The 22,443-nt window shown below is 40.6% G+C and overlaps 1 protein-coding gene and 1 non-coding gene across 3 annotated transcripts; one reads left to right on the top strand and one right to left on the bottom strand.

Moving 5' to 3' along the window:
* Positions 1-1,447: 1,447 nt before the first annotated feature.
* On the top strand, positions 1,448-1,535 carry trnay-gua (transfer RNA tyrosine (anticodon GUA)). The gene is given in 2 exon segments: positions 1,448-1,484; positions 1,500-1,535. It is a non-coding gene; the product is annotated as a tRNA-Tyr (tRNA).
* Positions 1,536-13,039: 11,504 nt separating this feature from the next.
* On the bottom strand, positions 13,040-21,949 carry hal (histidine ammonia-lyase). Of its 2 annotated transcripts, XM_028039104.1 has the most exons (22): positions 21,931-21,949; positions 21,645-21,738; positions 20,942-21,494; positions 20,771-20,831; positions 20,630-20,657; positions 20,479-20,553; positions 20,326-20,398; positions 20,133-20,199; positions 20,010-20,047; positions 19,783-19,908; positions 19,505-19,644; positions 19,292-19,339; positions 18,015-18,162; positions 17,814-17,909; positions 17,576-17,634; positions 16,802-16,882; positions 16,609-16,674; positions 16,365-16,530; positions 15,163-15,297; positions 13,977-14,085; positions 13,821-13,890; positions 13,532-13,663 (listed from the first exon to the last, which is right to left on the bottom strand). In XM_028039104.1, exons 3-22 carry the CDS (start codon positions 21,186-21,188, stop codon positions 13,532-13,534), a joined length of 1,965 nt encoding a protein of 654 aa, XP_027894905.1. In that variant the 5' UTR covers positions 21,189-21,494; positions 21,645-21,738; positions 21,931-21,949. The 2 variants fall into 2 exon arrangements, with proteins under 2 accessions (XP_027894916.1, XP_027894905.1); XM_028039115.1 differs by lacking the exons at positions 21,645-21,738; positions 21,931-21,949 and having other exon boundaries at positions 13,040-13,663; positions 20,942-21,188.
* Between the last annotated feature and the right edge of the window lie 494 nt (positions 21,950-22,443).

Below are 22,443 nucleotides of genomic sequence, written 5' to 3' on the forward strand. Positions count from 1 at the left end.
GATCTGTGTTGTATTCCCTTGGCTGGAAGAAAGCTCTGCACATTACAAGCAACTTCCTCTTGCTCTCCAAAACTCCCAACATTTATCCATAACAAGAAGAAAAAAATATGGAGTGGAATATGACTAACAGCCACAATTATTTAGGGAAGCTGACTTGATTTTGTTCATAATTGGCTCAATCTGGCCATCAAACTGAAGCTTAGGAATTAAAGTACGCTAATGTTTGATTTGACTTTACGGAGATTCAGATTAAGTTGCTCAAAAAAAAAACAACCCTCAAATATATCGATATTTCAATCTCATTTTTGACCTTAGCTGCTTCTAAATGTTGTCGTCGTCAATTCTTCATCGTTGGATGATCTGAGGAAGGGAGAAATGGATCCACATTTGAATGTTTTGGTTCAAAATCTTCACCAAGCGACAAGAAAAGGTGAGGAGAAAATTTTAAAAAGTGATTTCTTTTTTTATTCAACCACCTCTAAAGCACGGTGACGGCTCTGTCATGGTGTGGAGTGTGCCTACGCTAGGAGTGTTGATCAGCTTTTTGCTAAACTGAATGGCATTATAAAGATTTGTATCCATTGCTTTCCATTACAACACATCTAGATAACTACATGTTGATTCCTAAGCTGGAGAGTGACCCCACATGGACTGAAGGTTCGCGATACAACAGTCTTCTGCTTGTCTCCAAAGAGCTTTAAGAAATCTTAGGCATCTAGACTGGCAGTCTGAGCTCAAGGTCTGGAGTCTTAAGAAGGTCGGTTCAAATACATACTACATACTAATGTTAATTATTAAGTTAATTAAATGCATCTTTTTGCGGATACACAAGTAAAACACTTCAAATTAGTGATTTTTACATGGGTTCAGTTGCTAAAGTTCAACGGTACGTTTTAACATGAGATATTTGCAATATGATCTCTGTTGTGCCTGCTGTGTTGTCCTTGACCAGGCACATATGTGTTGCAGTGGTCTCCTCAGCAAGAATGCCAGACCTGGGTCAGACTGGCCAGCTTTATTTCCAGACTGTAAAAGGCGATGCTTCCCTCCTCTTTCACGCAGCCTGGTCACCTTCAGCTCACTGAACCCTAGCGAGAAATCTGTCCACACTTGTGCAGAAGCCAGACAAAAAGCCAGACATGCGACATCATAACTGCTTTATGATGTTTATACAACTTTGTCAAATGTCACAGTCTATGTTATTTTTTTCTGTCTTTGTCCAAAGTGCCGTCTGTTTCTGCTCTGTTTTTAACACAGAAGGATTTTATGTTAAACTTGTGGGTAAAATGCGGGCAGTTCTCTTATGATATTTTTGTTGAATCGGACGCACTGTTTGGTTCGATGAAATACACACATTTAAAAAATTAGTTAATCTGTGGTTCCTGCGAAAAATGTCAGAAATGTCGCTACTATTAATTGTGTTGAGCCGTCAGCGCCACTATGAGTCCCTTCGATAGCTCAGTTGGTAGAGCGGAGGACTGTAGAGGCTTACAGCTGAAATCCTTAGGTCGCTGGTTCGACTCCGGCTCGAAGGAGACGATGTTATTTTTGTTCATTGCGATTAATGCCTTTGGTTAACACTGACAGTTGTTTTTACACTGCTATGACGCAACGCACGAACCTTAGTATATAGGTTGCCCGTAACACGTTAGCTAAAGCAGGTTTTACCATAAGGTGAAGGTGTGTTTGCCTCTGTGTGTGTGAAAGATTACTGCACAGTGCTTAAAAGGCTGACGTTTACCCTCAGGTAACATATAACTGACTGCCTTTGGGTCAATCACAAAGCAGACGGTAAGTCTCGTACATCGTTACCTTCAACACAAGCATTAAGAGGTGCACGCATGTGCTTATTTTCTTTCGTGGTTACGTTTCTAATTATAGTTTTGGAAAAATAGAGTAGAATAAAATAGAAATATCCTTTGTTGTGCCACATTCAGGGAAATTCAGCAGAAAAGTCAAGTCAAATGTATTTGTTTAGCCCATTTTCAGCAACATGGCAGTTGAAAGTTGCTTTACGCAACAAAAGAGAGTAATTACAACTATAACTAGAAAATTCCTGAAGAAATTTAACCGGGGCCTGCCAAAGTGTGCCCGTCGGTTTGGACCCAGCGTTCTGATGCTAGAAATTAGCATCAATGCTAGAGAAAGCTGCAACGTAATCAATAGCATGTGGAGAATCACAAGAATGTTAAGTAAGCTGGACGTTCACCATTCAGCATGATAAAGTAAGTATATCAGCTAAAATTAGCAAAAATGCTAATGTTAGCGTGATTGCTGTCAGTAGCATGTGGGACATCACTAGGATGTTTTATATAATTGACTTACTCCATTCATTATACTAAACATGGCTAATAAGTCAGAAAAATAGCTAATAGCTTATTTAAGCTAAAATGCTAATGCTAATGAACCGCCTTGCTGCGCAAGGCAGTTCCCTAACCTGAGAGAAAAAGATAATGCAGAATAATATTATTGCACCGCCTGTGGCGGTGCACTAACCTGGGGGGCATATTGAGGCTTTTATTTTGAAATTTGCAGTAAGCTTCATATTAAATGCCCACAGTATTCCATTGTGTAACAGTGCTTTGGATAAAAAAGTCACATAAAGCCAAAAAGACTAATTACATGATGTAAAAATGGACAAGGCTTTTATTTTGAAATTTTTAAGCTTCATTTCAAAGGGCCCAACGAATCCCATGTCTAACAGTCATTGTGTTGAATCAGTTATATAATGCTCGAAAGAGCAGTTATGTGATGTAAAAATATTCAAGGCTTTTATTTTGAAATTTTTGTTAAACTTCATTTCAAAGGGCCCAACGAATCCCATGTCTAACAGTCAATGGATTAAATCAGTTATATAATGCTCAAAAGACTAATTACATGATGTAAAACTTCTCAAGGCTTTTATTTTGAAATTTTTGTTAAGCTTCATTTCAAAGGGCCAAACTAATCCCATGTCTAATAGTCATTTGGTGAAATCAGTTATATAAAGCTCAAAGGAGCAAATACCTGATGTAAAAATTTTCAAGGCTTTTATTTTGAAATTTTCAGTAAGCTTAATTTTAAATTGCCACACTAATACCATGTGTAACAATGGTTGGATAAAATCAGTTATAAAAAGCCCAAAACACAAGTAGTTCTAAAGGCCAGCTTAGTCCTCCTCTGTAGTAAGTGACAGTTCCACCATGTTGTAGTTCTGACATTAGAAGGGCATTAGAATGTTGTCTGTAATTGACTTACTGCACTCAGTATATTAAACATGGCTAATAAGTAAGAAAATAGCTAATAGCTTATTTAAGGTAAAAGGCTAATGCTAATGAACTGCCTTGCTGCGCAAGGCAGTTCCCTAACCTGAGAGAAAAATATAATGCATGCTAACATTATTGCACCGCCTATGGCGGTGCATTAATCTGAGGTGGATATTGAGGCTTTTATTTTGAAAAAATACATAAGCTTCATATTAAATGACCACACTAATTAAAATGTCTAACAGTGTTTGGGTTAAATCCGTTATTTACTGGCCAAAACAGCCAATAGTTCTAAATGGCAGCTCAGCCCTCTGTTTTAACTGAGTATTGATTAGAACTACAGTGATGCTGTAACAAAATCCTCGAATAAACGGGAAATGTACACGCTCAAGTGAGTCCTTTTACTTCTTTTTATACGAATTTGATAATAAGCATGACCATCAAACAATGCTAGAAAAACGATTTCATTAATGAAAAGAAAGAGGGGACACCTCAGCGCACTGAAGCGGCTACTAGCTGCCCGCTACATTTAATCATCAATTGTTTTCCTGAAATCATAGTATTTTACCCGTCATTCTTTAATTTTTTACAAGTACACCATGAAACAGTCAAATCTAAGACCATAACCCAGCCTATAAATCAAAAGAAAAAGAAATAGTTCATCAATAATAATAGTCCATCAAAAAAGTCCATAATTAGGCAATCCAAAAAAAATAAAGTTCCGTTTGCGCAACAAAAAAACAACGCTGGGGCCCAAAAATATTAATCCGTCTTCGTGCACCAAAAATACAAGAAAGAAAGAAAGAAAAAAAAAAATTGGAAGGGTCTCACCGGGTCGGCGTTTGTGTACCCGGGCGGTTCCCTTCGTCAGGCCTGGATCGCGAGCGCCTCGGGTCCGGTCAACGCTCCGTGTGGCTCTACCTTGCCTCCAGAAGACTTTTGACCCCTTTCTGAATTGCTCTGGCCACGCTTTTAGTCCAGCAGTCAGTTCTCTCCGGGCTAATCTTGCCAGCTCCTCGGACCGTCGCTCGGCGTCTCTTCCAGCGTGTTGCCCCACCCCTTTCTCCTCCGTTCCTTTTTATAAGTTCCGGTAAAAGTTGTGACCCAGATATATTTTTACTAAGTGGACTTTCACAAATAATATATACATACATACAAGACATCCTTGTATACATATCAATACAACAAAAATTATGTGTATTTTATTAACCTATATTTTATTCTCGGAGGTTAATTTTTTTTTTTTTTGCTTGGGATACCTTATTTCATTGTGATGTCACAGATCCCCCCCCCCCTGCCGGAGGCCCTTGGACCTGAACTCCATAATAGGGTTTTAAGTTCACCACATTTACTGTATCCGTCTTTCTATTCTGATCTGTCCACTGTATCTGGTAATTCACAGGACCCAGTTGTTTCCTCACTACTGCTGGACCTGACCATTTAGGCGCTAGCTTAGAGGAAAACTTATCAGTAGCTTTGGAGAGGGGATGAGACCGAACCCAGACTAAGTCTCCCGGAAAGAGCTGTACACTTCTCCTACGGGCATTATAATACTTAGCTTGTCTGGCCTGGCTCAACCCTATCTTCCGCTTAACCTGTTCAGTCATTTCTTTATGTCTGTCCAAAAGTTTATAGGGCGTCTGTTGAGGGCTAGGAGAGTGGCCAATGATTCTCTCCAGAGGACCTTTGAGAGGCCGACCCAGAGTGAGCTCTGCAGGAGACCTTCCAGTTGTCTCATGCTGAGCAGCATTGATGGCAAATCTAAACTCTTGGATCCATTGGTCCCAGTTGGAATGGTGTTCTCCCACAAAAGAGGCTATCATGGTCTTTATTGTTCGGTTTGACCTTTCAGTTAGATTGGCTTGGGGATGATAACTTGTAGTAAACTTTTGAATCACCCCCCATGTGCGACAGAACTTTTCCATCTCATGGCTTGTAAACTGAGGGCCACGATCTGATACTAGCTCTTGAGGGACACCAAAACGGGTAAATATTTCATTCTTCAAGATGCTGGTAATTTTCTGAGCTTTGCTGTCTTTGAGAGGAAACACCTCTATCCACTTGGTAAAATAGTCAATGATTACCAGCAGGTATTTATTTCCATTCTTACTGCGCGGTAGAGGACCCATTAGGTCAACACCGATCTTCTCCCATGCTTCGGTTACTGCAGTAGGCTGCATAAGCCCTGCAGGCTTTTTGTTGTCAGGTTTATATTTTTGGCAGGTGACACAGGCTTTAACGTAGGCCCACACATCTTTTCTGACCGAGGGCCACCAGGCGACTTCCAGTATCCTTATCAGGGTTTTTAACTTCCCTAGGTGCCCACTTAGAGGATGATCATGGAAGTAACTGAGAAACTGGATTATCATAGACTTAGGCACGACCAGCTGAAACTTTTCGCCTTGGTTCTTGATAAAGGATTTCCTGTACCAGACATCCTGTACTTGACAGAACCCTATTCTGTTGGGGTCTTTATCAGCTGACTTCTGGACCATGTCAAGAAGAGCAGAGTCCTGCTCTTGTGCCAGTTTGATTTCGGCCAATGATGAAGGTAGCTCTGACTCAGGTTTGGACGTGACTGCTGCAACGTACATCAGGTCGGTTTTCTGCACTGCTCTTGACAGTGCGTCGGGTACTAGATTATGTAACCCTTTTCTGTATCGAACACTGAAATGGTATTCTTGCAGCCGAAGCACCCACCGGGTCAACCGAGAGGATGCCTTTGGACAATTAAAGGCCCAAGTCAATGCTGCATGGTCAGTAAATAGTGTGAACTCAGATCCATCTATGAAATGTCGCCACTTCTCAACTGCCCACACTACAGCCAAGCACTCTTTCTCTGAGGTTGAATAATTACACTCTGCACCCCTCAGAGCTCTAGACGCATAGGCAATGACCCTCTCGCCCTCAGGTGTCATTTGCACAAGTACTGCGCCGAGGCCTACATCACTGGCATCTGTGTGTATCTCAAACGGCCTTTGGAAGTCAGGTTGCATAAGTATAGGGGCCTCCACCAGGGCCTGTTTTAACTTTTCAAAGGCCTGCTGGCAGTCTGGACACCAGTCCCACTTGCTGTCTTTTTTAAGAAGATGGTATAAAGGTGCAGCTATGTCAGCAAAATGGGCAATAAATTTGTGGTACCAGCCCACTAGCCCCAAGAATCGCTGAAGCGATCTCTTGTCTGTCGGTCCGGGGTAATTTGTGATGGCCAAGCATTTACTTGCATCTACTTGAACCCCCTGCCCAGACACTATGTGACCCAAAAATTTGAGTTCTGATTGGAAAAAATTACATTTCCCCAGATTGAGGGTCAAATTTGCCTGGTGTAATTTGGAAAAAACTGCCTCCAGATCTTTCATATGTTGTTCCGGTGAGGGAGAGAAAATGATCACATCATCAATGTAAACAAAACAAATTTTTCCTCTCAACTCTCCAAGCACTCGCTCCATGAGTCTCTGAAATGAGGCACCCGCATTTTTCAGTCCAAAAGGCATACATTTAAACTGATACAGCCCAAAAGGTGTTATTACAGCTGTCTTGGCTTTACTTTCTTCAGCCACTGCCATTTGCCAGTACCCCGATTTCAAGTCCAAAGTGCTGAAAACTGAAGCTCCATTCATGGACTCTAGCAATTCATGAATCAGAGGCATGGGATAAGCATCTTGGCGAGTTTTGGCATTTAAGGCCCTGTAATCCACACAAAACCTAAATGACTTGTCTGGTTTTGGGACGAGGACCACAGGAGATGCCCAAGAGGATTGAGAGGGCTCGATGATGCCATCTTGAAGCATTTTCTCAATATGCTCTTTGATTATCTGCCGTTTAAAGGGTGACACCCTGTAGGCTCTAGATCGAACTGGTATCTCATCTGTCGTGTAAATGTGATGCACTTCCAGGGATGTCTTACCCAAAGTATCGGTGCACACTGTTGGCCAGGCTTGCAGGAGATGCGTAACTTCAGGGGTTTGATTAAAAGCTGCTGGTCCTCTCTTTGCGGGGAAGTCATCCGTGTCCGTAATGGGCAGAGCCATGATCAGACTTAGAGAAGATGAGCTAGGACGCCCAGCGGAATTGCTCGGGGGTGGAGCAATGAAAGGGTAAAATGAATAACCTCTGGGCCCTTTGACTCCATAAGTATGATCACCTAAGTTGATGATGGTTGATGTTCTGGTCAGGAAATCCAGGCCTAGAATAATGGGAAATGTGAGGTTAGCATCTTCAACCACAAACGTGTCTAACGACCACATCATGCCATGCCAACAATAGAGGATAGTTGTTTTTCCCATGGCGCTGTAAGTTCTCCCATTTGCCAGGGCAAACCTTTGGTTGTCGGCTTGTTTTAAATGTTCTTCTGTCCGGGCCATTTCCTGCCACTGGCTATGCCTCATTAGTGTAAAAGTGCAGGCTGTATCCAGGACAGCATGATATTTCTTATCTCTGATCTCTACAGGAACATATAAAAGTGAAGACGCCAGCCTCGGGCCTCGTTGAACAACAGACACTACATCTGCTGGTCTTCTAAAGTTCCCTTTAGATGGAGGTTTTGCTGGAGCTTTGCCTTTGGACTTTTGATGATCAACCTTTCCCCAATATGCCTTAGCCCCTGCACAGTCTCTTTCCACTTGGGATCCTACTGTAACCAGCTGATCCATGGTGGTGACAGTCCCTCGGAGGCAACCAGCCAGTTTAGGATTACAGTTATTTAGGATCCTTCTCACCAGTTCGACCTCTGAGATATCAGGCTTCCACCTCAAGCACAATGCTCGGTAGTCGAAGGCGAAGTCTCTCAGGCACTGCTCAGGCAACTGCACCATCTCCCGCAATTTTTCTTCCACCTCTGAGAGGTAATCTGGGGGGAGAAATGCAGCATAGAAGGCTTCCTTAAAATCCATCCAGTTCTGGATTTGATTCTTGGCTACACACCACCAACTGTGAGCGGGTCCTTTTAAAACACCAGTCAAAGCCCCAATTAATTCAGGGTCAGAGAGTGGTCTCACAGACAGGAATGTTTCACACTGGTCAATAAAGTTCAGCACATCTGCTACGTCTCGTGCCTCACCAAATGTGGGAAAGTCCAAGTGGATGGGAGGTTTGGCATAAACTACAGCCGTTCTACTAGAAGAGAGAGGTACAGCCAAGTGAAGGGTAGATACTCCCCTACTAGTAGGTGGTACGGCTGGCAGCTCTTCGGAAAGCCCAGGTGCAGGTCGATCCTGATCGCCAGAGCATGCACTTTGATGATTTTCACTCAGCCTACATGAAGCCAATTGTGTTGAATGGATTGTGGGTGGCCTCTGACAAGTTGAAGTATACACTACTGGTGCCTGCCCTGTAGAAGGTGCCATTTTAGGTGTCCATTGAACATCAGAAATGTCCAAATCACGTTCAGCCCTGATTAGGGGTCGAGTAGTAGTAGATCGATAGGCGCGCTTCAATTTCTCTACCTCTACCTTCCACCTATCATCACGTCGTTGTAAACACTGAACCAACTTTTCTTCAAACTCTCTTAGGGTTGTAATCATACGCTGTTCTAATGCCTCAACACTACTATCTATATAAGTTCTTATATTTTGTTCTCGATTTAAGGCACTGGCCACCGAGTCCTGATAATTTTCCTCTAAAGTACTAACCTTCTCAACCACAGCTGTCAACTCATCTTTAAATCTAGAGAGATCTGCAGGAGTAAAACCTGGTATCTCTTCTTCCTCCTCCTCATTATTCTCCTCATCAGATGCATACAATGAGCTAAGTAAAGAAGTTATTTCCCCCACCGGATTTCTCCGGGTTACCCAGGAATCACCTCTTGGGACATTATCTGTTTCTTCCGTCTCTAAAATGGGACCTGAAACTCTGTCATCAGATTCCTCAGCTTCTGTTTGATGATGGGACATTTCTTCCATTATGCCAATAAAGGTATCCCTTTTACTGACACATTAATTGTTTTTAACAAAACCCCAAACAACAAAAACATTCAAATGCTGTACATCACTTTAGTCATACTCATAAAAAAAAATGTCCCCATACTGGCCACCACTCTGTAACAAAATCCTCGAATAAACGGGAAATGTACACGCTCAAGTGAGTCCTTTTACTTCTTTTTATACGAATTTGATAATAAGCATGACCATCAAACAATGCTAGAAAAACGATTTCATTAATGAAAAGAAAGAGGGGACACCTCAGCGCACTGAAGCGGCTACTAGCTGCCCGCTACATTTAGTCATCAATTGTTTTCCTGAAATCATAGTATTTTACCCGTCATTCTTTAATTTTTTATAAGTACACCATGAAACAGTCAAATCTAAGACCATAACCCAGCCTATAAATCAAAAGAAAAAGAAATAGTTCATCAATAATAATAGTCCATCAAAAAAGTCCATAATTAGGCAATCCAAAAAAAATAAAGTTCCGTTTGCGCAACAAAAAAACAACGCTGGGGCCCAAAAATATTAATCCGTCTTCGTGCACCAAAAATACAAGAAAGAAAGAAAGAAAAAAAAAAATTGGAAGGGTCTCACCGGGTCGGCGTTTGTGTACCCGGGCGGTTCCCTTCGTCAGGCCTGGATCGCGAGCGCCTCGGGTCCGGTCAACGCTCCGTGTGGCTCTACCTTGCCTCCAGAAGACTTTTGACCCCTTTCTGAATTGCTCTGGCCACGCTTTTAGTCCAGCAGTCAGTTCTCTCCGGGCTAATCTTGCCAGCTCCTCGGACCGTCGCTCGGCGTCTCTTCCAGCGTGTTGCCCCACCCCTTTCTCCTCCGTTCCTTTTTATAAGTTCCGGTAAAAGTTGTGACCCAGATATATTTTTACTAAGTGGACTTTCACAAATAATATATACATACATACAAGACATCCTTGTATACATATCAATACAACAAAAATTATGTGTATTTTATTAACCTATATTTTATTCTCGGAGGTTAATTTTTTTTTTTTTTTTTGCTTGGGATACCTTATTTCATTGTGATGTCACAATGCGTATTTGTAGTCCTAACCAGCAGCCAATCCCCTCCTGTGTTCCGTTGCTATGGTTATCAATCCTCTGCTAACTGTCGTGTGTGTGACACAGAGAGGTGGACAAAAAATTCTATCTCTGTGAGACACCCCATTGGTTTATATGGAAAAAGCAGTCCGAACAACTCCTTGCCGTTCAGGAACCGAGAGACGTATTGGAAAACCGTTTGAAGCATATGAGAGGGCTATTTGTCGTCTCCCATAGTACCGCAAGTCATATTTGTAGCTCACTCACAGTAATTGCAGTGATGAGACAAAAATGGTGCATGCAGAGCTCAGACATTTTTCAGAAATACATGGAAGTGAATCTGGGAGAGCGTCAGTTATCCTGGCGCATGATTTCGCTCTGAAGCACCGTGACAGAAAACCGTAAGCCCTAGAGAAATTTCGAAAACATTTTACCGGAGCAGGCATGCGTATCAATGTCATGATCGAGTTTGATACCAATCGGGCGATATTTGTGGGCGTGAGGGCGATCTCAAAATCATTTTGGGGTCAAAAATTCTCTTCATTTCTCACTCTAAAAAAGCGGCAGTTGGTGTCAGTTAGGCTCTGCGTTTCGGCAGTTGGAAATTTGGCTCGTTTTTCGCTTTTTACGTCGCCATCGTAAGTCCAATTCCTTATAAAAATAATAGCTCCCTTCTCGGCATCGAGCCGCACGTTTTGATACCACTTTTGTGGGGGTGCACGCAGCGGTACGAGCCGCATTAACGGTGACGGAAGAAAAATAAATAAAGATATAAATAAATAAATAAAGAGACATTCTATTGGGTGTAGAATAATAGGTGCCTGCCATGCAATGCATGGAGGCAGTACTGCTCTCCTTATGCATTGCTATGGGCAGGCCCCAATTATCTTTGTTAAGCAACCAGTTTATGCCACTGTTTGTTTTTTTATTGAGAAATGTACGAATTATGTTTCTTTGAGCAATTTTATTTTGAAGGTCTTCTATTGCGTGCAGTTTTCCACATGTCTACGTAACGTGCTCTCCCTCACATTGCCGCAAAGCATTGAGAAGGTATGTCATATTTAGAGAAATTGCTCCGGCTGTTTCTATAAAAAATGTTGTAAATATTATATTCTATGTTATTCCACTTGGACGTTATTCACTGGTTAATTTAAAGTGTTACTGTGACTATTGGCTGTATGGGAAAATATGTTTTATTTACGTTTTATGCTCAGTGGGCGTGCTTTACAGCCCCCTCGTGGCGAGTGCCTGTAATTGCGCTTCATTTGTTTGGCTTTTATTATTTGTGTAACAATAATTTCGTTTCATGTAGGAGTCAGAAGTGCACATGAAATCCAAAAGACAGCCAGTGTGTGGTTTTGATGTGCTCTGCAGATATATGTATCATGTTTAATTTTAAAGGGAAGTTCAAGTTATTTCATTCAAGATTTTTAAGTCTGTTAAGTGTGTATTGAAAATGCTTAGGCCTAGTTTAAGCAGTATTGTCAATTAAGTTTTATTTTATTAAAAATCAAATGAGAAAATACTTTCTTAACGTTTCTAAACTCCTGGGAATAGTTGTTTCTTTCTTGCATAGCAAAAGTTAATGTAACACTAATAACACACATTGTTGCCAAGCATTGTGGGGGAACCGGAAGTTCACATGAAACCCACAAGACAACTGATGTGTGTCTTTATCGTTTTTTTGTTTGTTTGTTTGCTTTTTTAATAAATGCAGAGCAAACAGTACACCCATGTGTTGGTCTTCTGTAAGTATCTGTTTCACAATCACTTGATGATTATATCTTATTCACTTACTACGTAGAGCCCTTAACCAGACCCTAAATTAAAAGGGTCCTTGTTATCTAAAAAAAAAAAATCTCCATGCTGCCTCTGAAATAGGTTAATATCGACACCTACTGGTGCAAATGGGAACTGAACGTAAAATGGTGATTACAAATGACAAAAAAATAAAAAGAAATCCTAGCAAAGCTTGTAATCAGAGGTGAGTAGAACAGTCAGCGATTGTTCTCAAGTAAAAGTCGCACTTCTTCGACAGGTTTTCACTCAGGTAAAAGTCAAAAGTAGCTGTCCCAAGAAATTACTCAAGAGTAGAGGAAAAAACATAATTCGAAAATCTGATTGGATGTTTTTAAAATTATGTAACTACTTCTTCCATTGACAGATTATTTCACTTATAATGACATTTTTTCCCATGTTGTAAGTACAATAATCTGCCAATGGAACAAGTACTTTTTACATCAATATTAAAGAATTTCTTTACTTAAAATAAGCTCCTATATCTTCCTGAAAAGTTCCAGTTAATTTTGCCTGATCTCAATTGTATTAAGATATTTGCACTAGAAACTAGATAAAAAATACTTGGCAAGATTTTGTGATGAAAATGTTCCGAAGAGATCAAATATAAATGTTTGCGTATGTTTGAATATAACTTATTTAATGAGTTATAGATGATGAAGGGTTTTACAGTTGCAGATATGATCAATCAGGACACTTATTGTAGAAGTAACAATGAAACATACAACAATTTCATCCATCTATCCATTTTCTAACACCATTGTCCCTAGTGGGGTTGGGAGAGTTGCTGGTGCCTATCTGCAGCTAACGTTCCAGGCGAGAGGCGGGGTTCACCTGGACAGGTCGCCAGTCTGTCGCAGGGCAACACATAGACATACAGGACACACAACCGTGCACACACACACACTCATTTAGAGAGACCAATTAACCTGACAGTCATGTTTTTGGACTGTGGGAGGAAGCCGGAGAACCCACGCATGAACAGGGAGAACATGCAAACAAGACCCCGGGCCGGGAATCGAACCCAGGACTTTCTTGCTGCAAGGCAACAGTGCTACCAACTGCAGCCCCAACAATTTCATGCAGTTAGAAATATAACAGAAAAATGTGATAATCTAGCAAGAGAAATGCAATTTAAAACAGACGGATGCATAAACATCACATAGCAGCAAATTACACACAAAACAATTTTATTTACGCCAACAAAGCCTGAAACTGAAGAAATAAAAACTACATTAGCAACCGTAGTCAAGAGTAATGCAAGTTGACTGCAGTGCTGTCAGGGTAAGTACAGAAAATTACAAAACTTAATTTTCCAGATAATAATACCATTTGTAATGTATTTCTAAGTAAGCAACGTATCGCCACAGATTTTCATGTCAGGAATCTTCCACTGTCTTACTAATAATTAGTCTTTGTAACAATGTTTATACTTTTGGCTTTTTGATCAGTAAAAATGATTCCAGCAGAACAGTAAGAAAACAGAGTGAACTTGATTTGAAGCTTTGTTTCACTCGTGACGGACGCGCTTCCTCGGTGACGCGGGGGGATCCAGCGAGAAGGCAGTGGGGGAATTGGGTCGAGACTCTGGGATGTATTCAGTCTGATATTTGTCAATGTAAGGCTTGGCCACCTTCCACACCTGAGATTGATAAGAAAGCATTTTCAAAAATCTTTTCCTTCTACTTCACAAATGTGGGATTTTTTTCCCTTTTACATCAAATTTCACTAAGATACATTGAGATTTTTGGTTTTGACTCAACAAAATGACCTAAACTTCAAATATTTTAGCCTCTTGCCTTCTGGTCCAGCAGGAGACGGTGAACAGCTTCGATGTCTGGCGACATGAATCGGTCTTTCATCCATGGCCTGTTACAGTACAAGAAAATGAGGAAATAGGAGACAAATATACTATGTGTACATACTTTTGTGGGCTTGAGATCCATCTAATTTACTTGACAACGGTGCGCACAAGGTCGTAGACCTTCTCCAGCGGGGTGGTGGTTCGAAGAGGGCGGAGGAACTCGATACCCTGGCAGGCCGCCAGCAGCTCTATGGCAAGAACTGATCACAAAAATCATGTTAATTGTGCTAAAGTGTAGAATATCTTTATGTGCGTATGTTTTGGGATAAAAATGGGCTAATCAAACCGACTTCTAATGTCGCTTTATTTGGTCATTTATACAACAGCTTCCTGTTAACTGCCAGGTCATGGTCGCTTCTAACATTACAAAACAAATACATTGTTGACTTGAACCAAATCTTGTGTAGAAACAACCCTGACCGACAAACTGTTTAACCGTTTCCACTCCACGGCTTGTTATAACCTTTGAGGTAACGGAGTGAAAATGAGTGAAAAAAACAGCCAGAATCTGAAATTGTTATTCAGAAAGGATGAAAATGTATTTAAGTCACTTTGAAAGATTAAAAGAAAATCTGGCAAGTATTAAGACATAAGGCATGACTCAAATTTTTCACTGAACTGCATTTAACCCCTTAACCCTCATACAATGGAGAAACAGCACACGAGCATTCCATTGCAGGTTAAGGGGTTAATGAACTTTTACTAGACTTGACTTACTTAACCGATATGCAAATATGCTGTTGTTGCATTAACCTACTTTAGCCTTCTGGTTCTGGTCTGGTTCTGCTCTGCGTCCCCATAATCAGAACCAAACATGGAGTAGCAACATTCAGTTTAGTGATTGCTCCACTAAGCTGGAACAAACTTCCAGAAAACTGAAAAACTGCTGAAAGACTGAGACTAAAAACCCATTTGTTTAACGTTGCCTTTATCGGTATTAACTGAAACATCATTTTAGCCTGTATTCCAACTTTTCCATACTTTGCCTGTTTCATGTAAAGCACTTTGAATTATCTTGTTGCTGAAATAAACTTGCCTTTCCTGTTGCTGCAAATTCACAGTGAACTTTTAATTTTAAAGTTCAAGAAATAAGTGAGACCTTTGGAATTTTATTCTGAAAAACCATGTAAACCAAAAAGAAATCTGCACTATGACCTGTTTAAAGCACAGCCTGAACATTAATTTATTATTACTTGTGTTGGTTTTTCTTCTCTAGTAGGATACTCTGGATTTAGCATTTAGATTTGCTGTGAAATATTCCGGTCAGAGCCTTTCACCTTGCTCCACATGTTCCACAACCCTCAAGGCCTTCCGAGCGGCCCAGCCTCCCATAGACACATGGTCCTCTGTAGCCGCGCTGGTGGACAGGGAGTCCACAGACGAAGGGTGGCACAAAACTTTATTCTCTGAAACTAACAGGAATAGATGTCAAAATGAGTTTTTACTGAGATTTAATGATTAAGAAGAAGCGCAAAAAGGGATTTTGAATAAAAAATGTTTTAAAAATGTGCATTTCCTGCGAAAATGCAGTGTCAATGCTGTCTCTTGCAGAAATGCAAGAAAGCAGCAGAAAAAATCAAAAGTTTCCAGAACCCAAATTGAAAACTGTACAAGAGTTTAAAACAACAAACAAAAAAACTTTCACTCAAAGCAAAAAGCCCACAAACAAACAAATTTGTGCAGAACACTGTTCACAAAGCACATCTGTTTATAAGCGAATATGGGGAAAAGGCTAAAACTAGCTTTTCTAGCCTCTATAACCGTAACCTAGAGGCTAATATTAGCTTCTAGGACTAGCATCTTGGCTTACAGCAACATACTCAATTCAGTGCGAAAAAAATCTAAAATCTAAAATTAGCTAGAAAATGGCAAAATAAGCTAAAGTAATAATGATAGCATCAAGGCTAGCGCTAGCATGCTGATCCACAGTATTCCATGCAGTGTGAAAGAACAAAAGAAGAAGAAACGCACAAAATGCAAGGAGAAACATTAAAAAAGTTAAGCACTGACTAAATTTAGTAGGCTTTCATGAAATGTAGACCAAATAATTTGATCAAAAATTTCTGCCCTCATGCCATTAGGGTTGGAAGGAGGGTTAGAATTAGGATTTCATGAAATATGTAATAGATGTGAAACAGCTGAATTAAGCCTTTTAAAGTTTGAACGGCGTTTTTAGCTGAAGTGGAAATAGCTAGCTGTGTAAGAGTGCAAAGTTTTTAGCAGAACCTTTTCAGAAATTATGCAGTGTTTCATTAATTTCAATTGGGCCCAAGATGATCACAAAAAGCTTAATATTTCATAAACCATAGACGATGTCAATACCAAAAGACATCGTCCGTAATGTCCTGAATGAGCAGAATGTGGTAAAAGTTGAATGACTGAAGCAGCACACAGGATGCAGAAGTTAAGTGGGGAAAAAGTGAAGATGTTACCTAAAATTCTCAGGTAACATTTTCATTTGTTATATTCACAAACCAACCTAAAGAAGCAGCGGTGCAGTGGGCAATCATGAAGCCTGAGTTGAGGCCGCCCTCATTAACAAGGAAGGCAGGCAGCTCACTCAGTGAGGGGTTACATAACCTCTCAATCCTCCTCTCGCTGATGGAAGCCAGCTCATGGACAGCGATGGACAGAAAGTCTAGAGCCTTTTAGAAAAAAAAAATATGGCATTAGGAGTTAATCACTTCCTCAAAGGTCATGAGGCTGTTTTATTACCCACAAACCTTTGCTGGGTATTCTCCATGGAAATTCCCACCAGAAATGGTTTCACCTCTTTCTGCAAATACCATCTTGTACGGCCGTTAAGGTAAAAAAAAAAAAAAAAAGTGGAAGTCCATGTGCAATCTTTTTTTTGAAAAAGTGTGATCTTCTTGGAAGACACTTGTTGTTTCATGGTTACATGACACTGAAGGATACAGGGTTGTCTGTGGCGCTGTTGATTTCTGTGTTGATGATGTTCTGCACAAACATTATTGTGTCATTTGCTATTCCATGCACCTGCATACAAAGACATATGCTAATCAAAAAACAAATCCAAACACCACATATTTAAATACAAACTTGAATCAATTCAAAGAGAAATATCTAAAACCAAAAGGTCTAAAACATGTTCTCGCTAAGTTCTGATAATTTAGCAAATAGAAACAATTTTGGTAATTCTAACTAAGCCAACACAAGAGAAGTTTGATCTAATTTAACTCCAGCCAGTGAGCAAAAAATGTGTCTGGTTGCGCAGCGCATGTAAACTTATGGTTTAAACTGCTTTCAAATCTTCTGAGAAACTAGGTTTTGGCTTTTGTCATCTGCAAACTTACGAAATCAAAATTAACCTGAGAGTAGTAAACGTCTGCAGTAAACCTCCATAGTTTCACTTTTTTGAATTGCTGACGTTTCTTTTTGTCTTTTCACTTAAAGTCAAATTTATTAAGACACACCTGTAAATGATCAGAATTCTTTTTTTTTTTTTTTTACCCTGATTACTAATGATGATAAATACCAAGTACTAAATCTTAGTTTGTTTTTACTATATGCTGTGAAAGACAACCAGGGCAAATAATTGGTTCAGAATGTCTTGTAACTTTATTCCCAAATTAGGTGAAACTTATATGACTTTAACTTGAAAGACTTCTGTTGCTTAGCTTCAACATTTTGCTACTCTGACTAATTAAACAAAATTTGACCTGAAGTTACCTGAGGACAGCAGCGCATGGTGTAGGCATCCTGGACCCTGTCACAAAACCTATGACTCTCTGAAAATAGACATTAACATTACACATATGGACATGTAACATAGCGACATAACCATGTTTTCCTAAATCCACATGCACAAAGACACCTTGACAAACCTTATTATGGGTAACAAATTTGATGTTTTAAAAAGTGGTTTCATTAATTAATGCTCCCATTGAGTTTGCGTCGCTCTGCTAACCTGCGATCTCAGATGGATGGTGGTCAGAGTCCAGCAGTGAACGAAAGCGTAGGGCAACTTCCGTCTGGCCTGGATGGGGACGCAGTGAATGGATGTCTGTGGGAAAACGACAATGTGTTGGCATGAATTGTGGGTAGATCCACGTCAAGTAGAAACTTTGACGTGGATTTATCCACATCTGCTCTTCCTGCTGTTGCTCACCGCTGTCAAAGGCCTTAGTGGTTCCCTTCAGCACCTCCAGCGTTAGAGCAGCAACGATATCCGCCTGCTGGGCGATGGCCCGGGCGCGCTCCACCGCCTCCGCCCCCAAAGAGGTGATCATCTGGGTACCGTTGATCAGAGCAATGCCCTGGGCGAAGGACGGACAGAGGAAACTGTCTATTTGTTTTTGACACGTTTACGAGGTGGTGGACAGTGGGAATGTAGGGCCTCAGCTAACAATTATCTTAGCAATTAATTTATCTATCGATTATTCTGACAATCCATTAATCAGATGGAAATTTCTGCAGATATTTTATTTAACCACTTCAATGTTTTTAGTAGTAGAGATACATAAGATTGAAATAAACAAATAATTAAATTCCTGTTTTAAACAAAATAAGCATTTTTTTTTCCTTTAAATGTGGTAACGCAGCCTTGTTTTAGTGTAAGTTTTATTATTTGTAGGAAAGGATGCATCTGCATCTTCAAACATCAACATGTGAAAATCATTCAATCAATACAGTGTCGGGATGATCTGATGACAGTTTTTTTATTTATTTATTTTTTTTACAGAATTTCAACCCAATAAAGTCAACTACAGTACATCACTTGAGAGGTTCTGGTTAGAACATATTTACAACGTTTTTCATTTCATTTTATCTTAAATGCAAAATATATAAAATTTTTGTACAATTTTGGCAAAATATCTTTTTGTCTAACCTGTATACTCCAGTTCACAGTTAATCAATCACTGACTTGTTATTTCAATAACTGATTCATCACCTTTAATCCATCATCCCTATTAAATGCATCAACTCAGTCATTTCTCATCAAAATAAATATGACATAAATCTGGGCATTCCAATGAATTTTTACAATTTTTCTTTTTTAGGTATGATGATGGATACGACCTCAATGATTTTTTTAAAAACAAAATTAGCTGCACACTAGCATCTACTGTAATTTTGTTTTTAATTCTCACAGGTCTAAATAATGGATAAATGCTCAAGTAGTAAAGGAATGGTTCAAACGTTTTATTAATTCAAGTGGCATTCATGATGACTGCCCGTACACTTAAGCAAACTGTATTTAGGTTTTATTTACTTTATTTTAAACCTGTTTTTTCATAAATAATTTAAAAATAGATAATCGTCTGTCTGTCCCACTTAATACATGAAAAAATATAGCATCCTGTAATGTCAGAACAAGTTGTGTACTTTGATTCCTTAATCTCAGATAAACAAATACTACACCACGTGTATATTTTTAAATGTTACCTCTTTGGGTTTCAGTGATATAGGCTTTAGTCCGTGGGCCTCCAGGACCTGACCAGGAGTAAAAGAGAGTGTGTACAAAGACAGGGGTCATCAAAAAGCAAACATGTTTCCCCATTGGACCTAGCAACCTTCTACTTTTCCAAGAACGACCCTCATTTCCTTTAGTTATCATTACAGAGCTGATGTGTCGAAACTATGGAAAGGTGACTGTACATATTTGGCATCTGCCCATCCGCTCTTGGGGGACCACATTTTCCCCTCTCCCATCAGTCCCAGGGCAAGGTGCGAGAGGGGGGCCAAGTCTCCGCTAGCTCCCACCGTCCCCTTCTCTGGAACGAAGGAGAGACAGGAGGCTGCATGGGGGCAAGGTAAGTTGGAGAGAAGGATTAGTCAGAAATCAACTCTGAGCCTTTTAAAGAAGTGATCAGAATAGCAAATCAGCTTGGGTAAAATTATTTGGCATCTGATGGGTCTAGTAAGTTGAAGCTTACCATTGAAGGCCTGGATCATGGCTTGAAGGGTTTCCAGAGAAATCCCGCTGTAACCTTTAGCTAAAACATTGATCCTCAGAGCGAGCAGCATGCGAGTCCTCTCGGGACTCAATGGGTTCCCCAAACCTACAAATCACAGCAAAAACTCTAGCGCCTTTCCAATTGCAACAAAGTCCAACATATTGAAGGCTCAGAAGTGTCAATCTCAAGGTTTTACAGATTTCTACCTGCTGAGTGCGACCGCACCAGGTTTTCCTGGAGTTCCCTGTGGAGCAGAAAGTGCGTGGCACATAAAAGAGGATCGTTCTGTATCAGTTTACAGAGATTAAACCAGAAAAGGTTGCCTTTACTTGAGCTTGCTGACAGGAATGACAGTTCGGGCAAATTTGCCGAAACCTGTCGTTATTCCGTAGACAACTGCAGGAACGACAGATGCAGAGAAAAAAGTTCATGGTGGCATCAAATTGTGGGAAAACGAAATTCTGCGATCACTGATTTACAGCAAGCTCTCCACAGTTAATCAGTTGTCAAATGCGGGTTTACCTCGGTTTTCTTTGACAATGGTGTCCAAAAGTTCTCGTGATTGCACAACCTTTTTCTCTGCCTCCAGAGTTAGCTGGAAAAAAATTTTGGTGGAAGGAGGGTGGTCAAAGATTTACCACAGACAGAAAAAACACAACAGTGTTTGATCATTACCTTTATCTTGTAGAGTCCTCTGCCTAAGTTGACCAGATCAGTGGAAGTCAGGCTGTTGCCATCCAAACTAATGTACTGCACAAGAAAAATGTGTGTCACAAAAACCAAATCGGACATCCTTTTTTAGGTGTTCAACAGAAAATATACCTACTTCTGCGGGTTCTTTGTATGCAGCTGTGCTGTTTTGAAGTCTAGTTAAGAATACACTTTATCCAAATGTGTCTACTGTATGTTGTTGCTACTTGGATTTACTTTAATGTCTCTAATGTCTGTTTTGCAGGTCTAAGGATACATATTCGAAACTCCAGGCTCACATGGGATGAAGTCAGAAGACATGGTGTCTCCCTCAATTGCTGGAAGCAATTTAGGAGAAAAATGATATTAAATTTTAAAAAATCCTTGAATTAAGCAATACTCATATGTACAGTTAGAGTTGTCTTGCATTTAAGCCTAAAGTCATTACCAAGTTCAACAAAGTCATTATCCTCCAGCACATCATCGATGGTGTCATCCGCGTCCAGCAAGCCCAGGCCCTGGCACCTGCGCACTAAGAACCGCGTCTCCTTCACAGACTGGATGCCGCCGTTGTCCGGTTTGTTCTTTATGTACCGCTTCAGCGCTTCCTGTCCGAGCCACTGGATGCTGTTGGAGGTGTCCCGGCAGGCCACTGCCACCCATTCATCTCGGATGTGGACGGTAAAGCGAGGCATTGCGCGTCAGCGAGGCTTGGCCGCAGTGAGCGCTGCGCTCTGGGCTCCCAGGTTTCACCTTCAGCCGAACGCCTCCCCAACACCAATCAGATGCGAGCTGAGGGAGGCACGCCTCGCCGGAATAGCACCTTTTGTTGTTGTTGTTTTTTTTCTTCTTTAGAGACCAGTGACCTCCAAAGGTCGTTCACATAGATGTTTGATCTCATCGACCAAATGCGGTTACAACAAGCCAAGGGGGAGGAGGCCTTACACGGGGATGTGCTCCAGTTTGAGGGAAAATGGCTGTTGTAGCAGAAATTATTAACCCTGGCAAAATGAAGTTAAGAGAATCAATATGTGAATATCTTTTGTAATTATGACAATTAATATTCAGGAAGGTCTTATACGATCACATGATTCCAGAACCATTTCTGCTAAATCTTTAAAAACTCAAATGAGGCACGCCGGTGGCACTACCTATGAATGGTGGCCTCGGTCCTAGACGCAGCCTGTCACGGGTTCGAGTCCCGGCCAAGTCTTCCCACCTACCCTACCTGTGAGGTAAAGGCCGCTACAGGAAAAATGAAAGAACCTGCTAAAACTGTTAGCACATTCATGTAATGATAAATGAATCGTTTTAGACTGCCTTTCTCCCAGAAAAAACATAGTGTCAGAAAAAACATCTTTCAAACAAATATTTATTCAGAAGTCAAACACTGATCACTTCGGTCCAGTTTCCCCCCCATTATTTGTATCAACTCACTGCGTCGGGGCTCATTTTTCATGTTGCCTCTGAGGTGGAGATGTGAACCTTCAGATCTGGTTGACAACCTTGCAGGTTTCCGGGGGGCTGGTGCCAAGTGTCATTGGGCAAGAGGTGGGGTTGATAGTCCATCACAGGGAAGGACATAGACTTGCAGGACAAACAACTGCACACACACACACACACACACACACACACACACACAAACATAGGCACACATAAGGGCAATTCAGAAAGAGAGAGAGTTCCCAGAGAGAATATGAACGAACAGGAAAAACATGCAAACTCAACGCAGAAAGACTCCAGGACCTTCAACAATGTTACCTACTGACGCTTTGTTAAAATAGGCAATGTATAATAATAATAATAATAATACAATCATGATGCAACGAAAACTGTTATCCAGTATTGTGTGATGCACAAACTTTAAACTTCATTCAAACTGCTGATTCAGTTCCAGATATTTTCTGGATTCATTTGATTCCTGTCCTCTTTTGCCCAGCTTTACCGCTG

This window comes from Xiphophorus couchianus, chromosome 2 (assembly GCF_001444195.1).
Source record: "Xiphophorus couchianus chromosome 2, X_couchianus-1.0, whole genome shotgun sequence".
Lineage (NCBI taxonomy): Eukaryota > Metazoa > Chordata > Actinopteri > Cyprinodontiformes > Poeciliidae > Xiphophorus > Xiphophorus couchianus.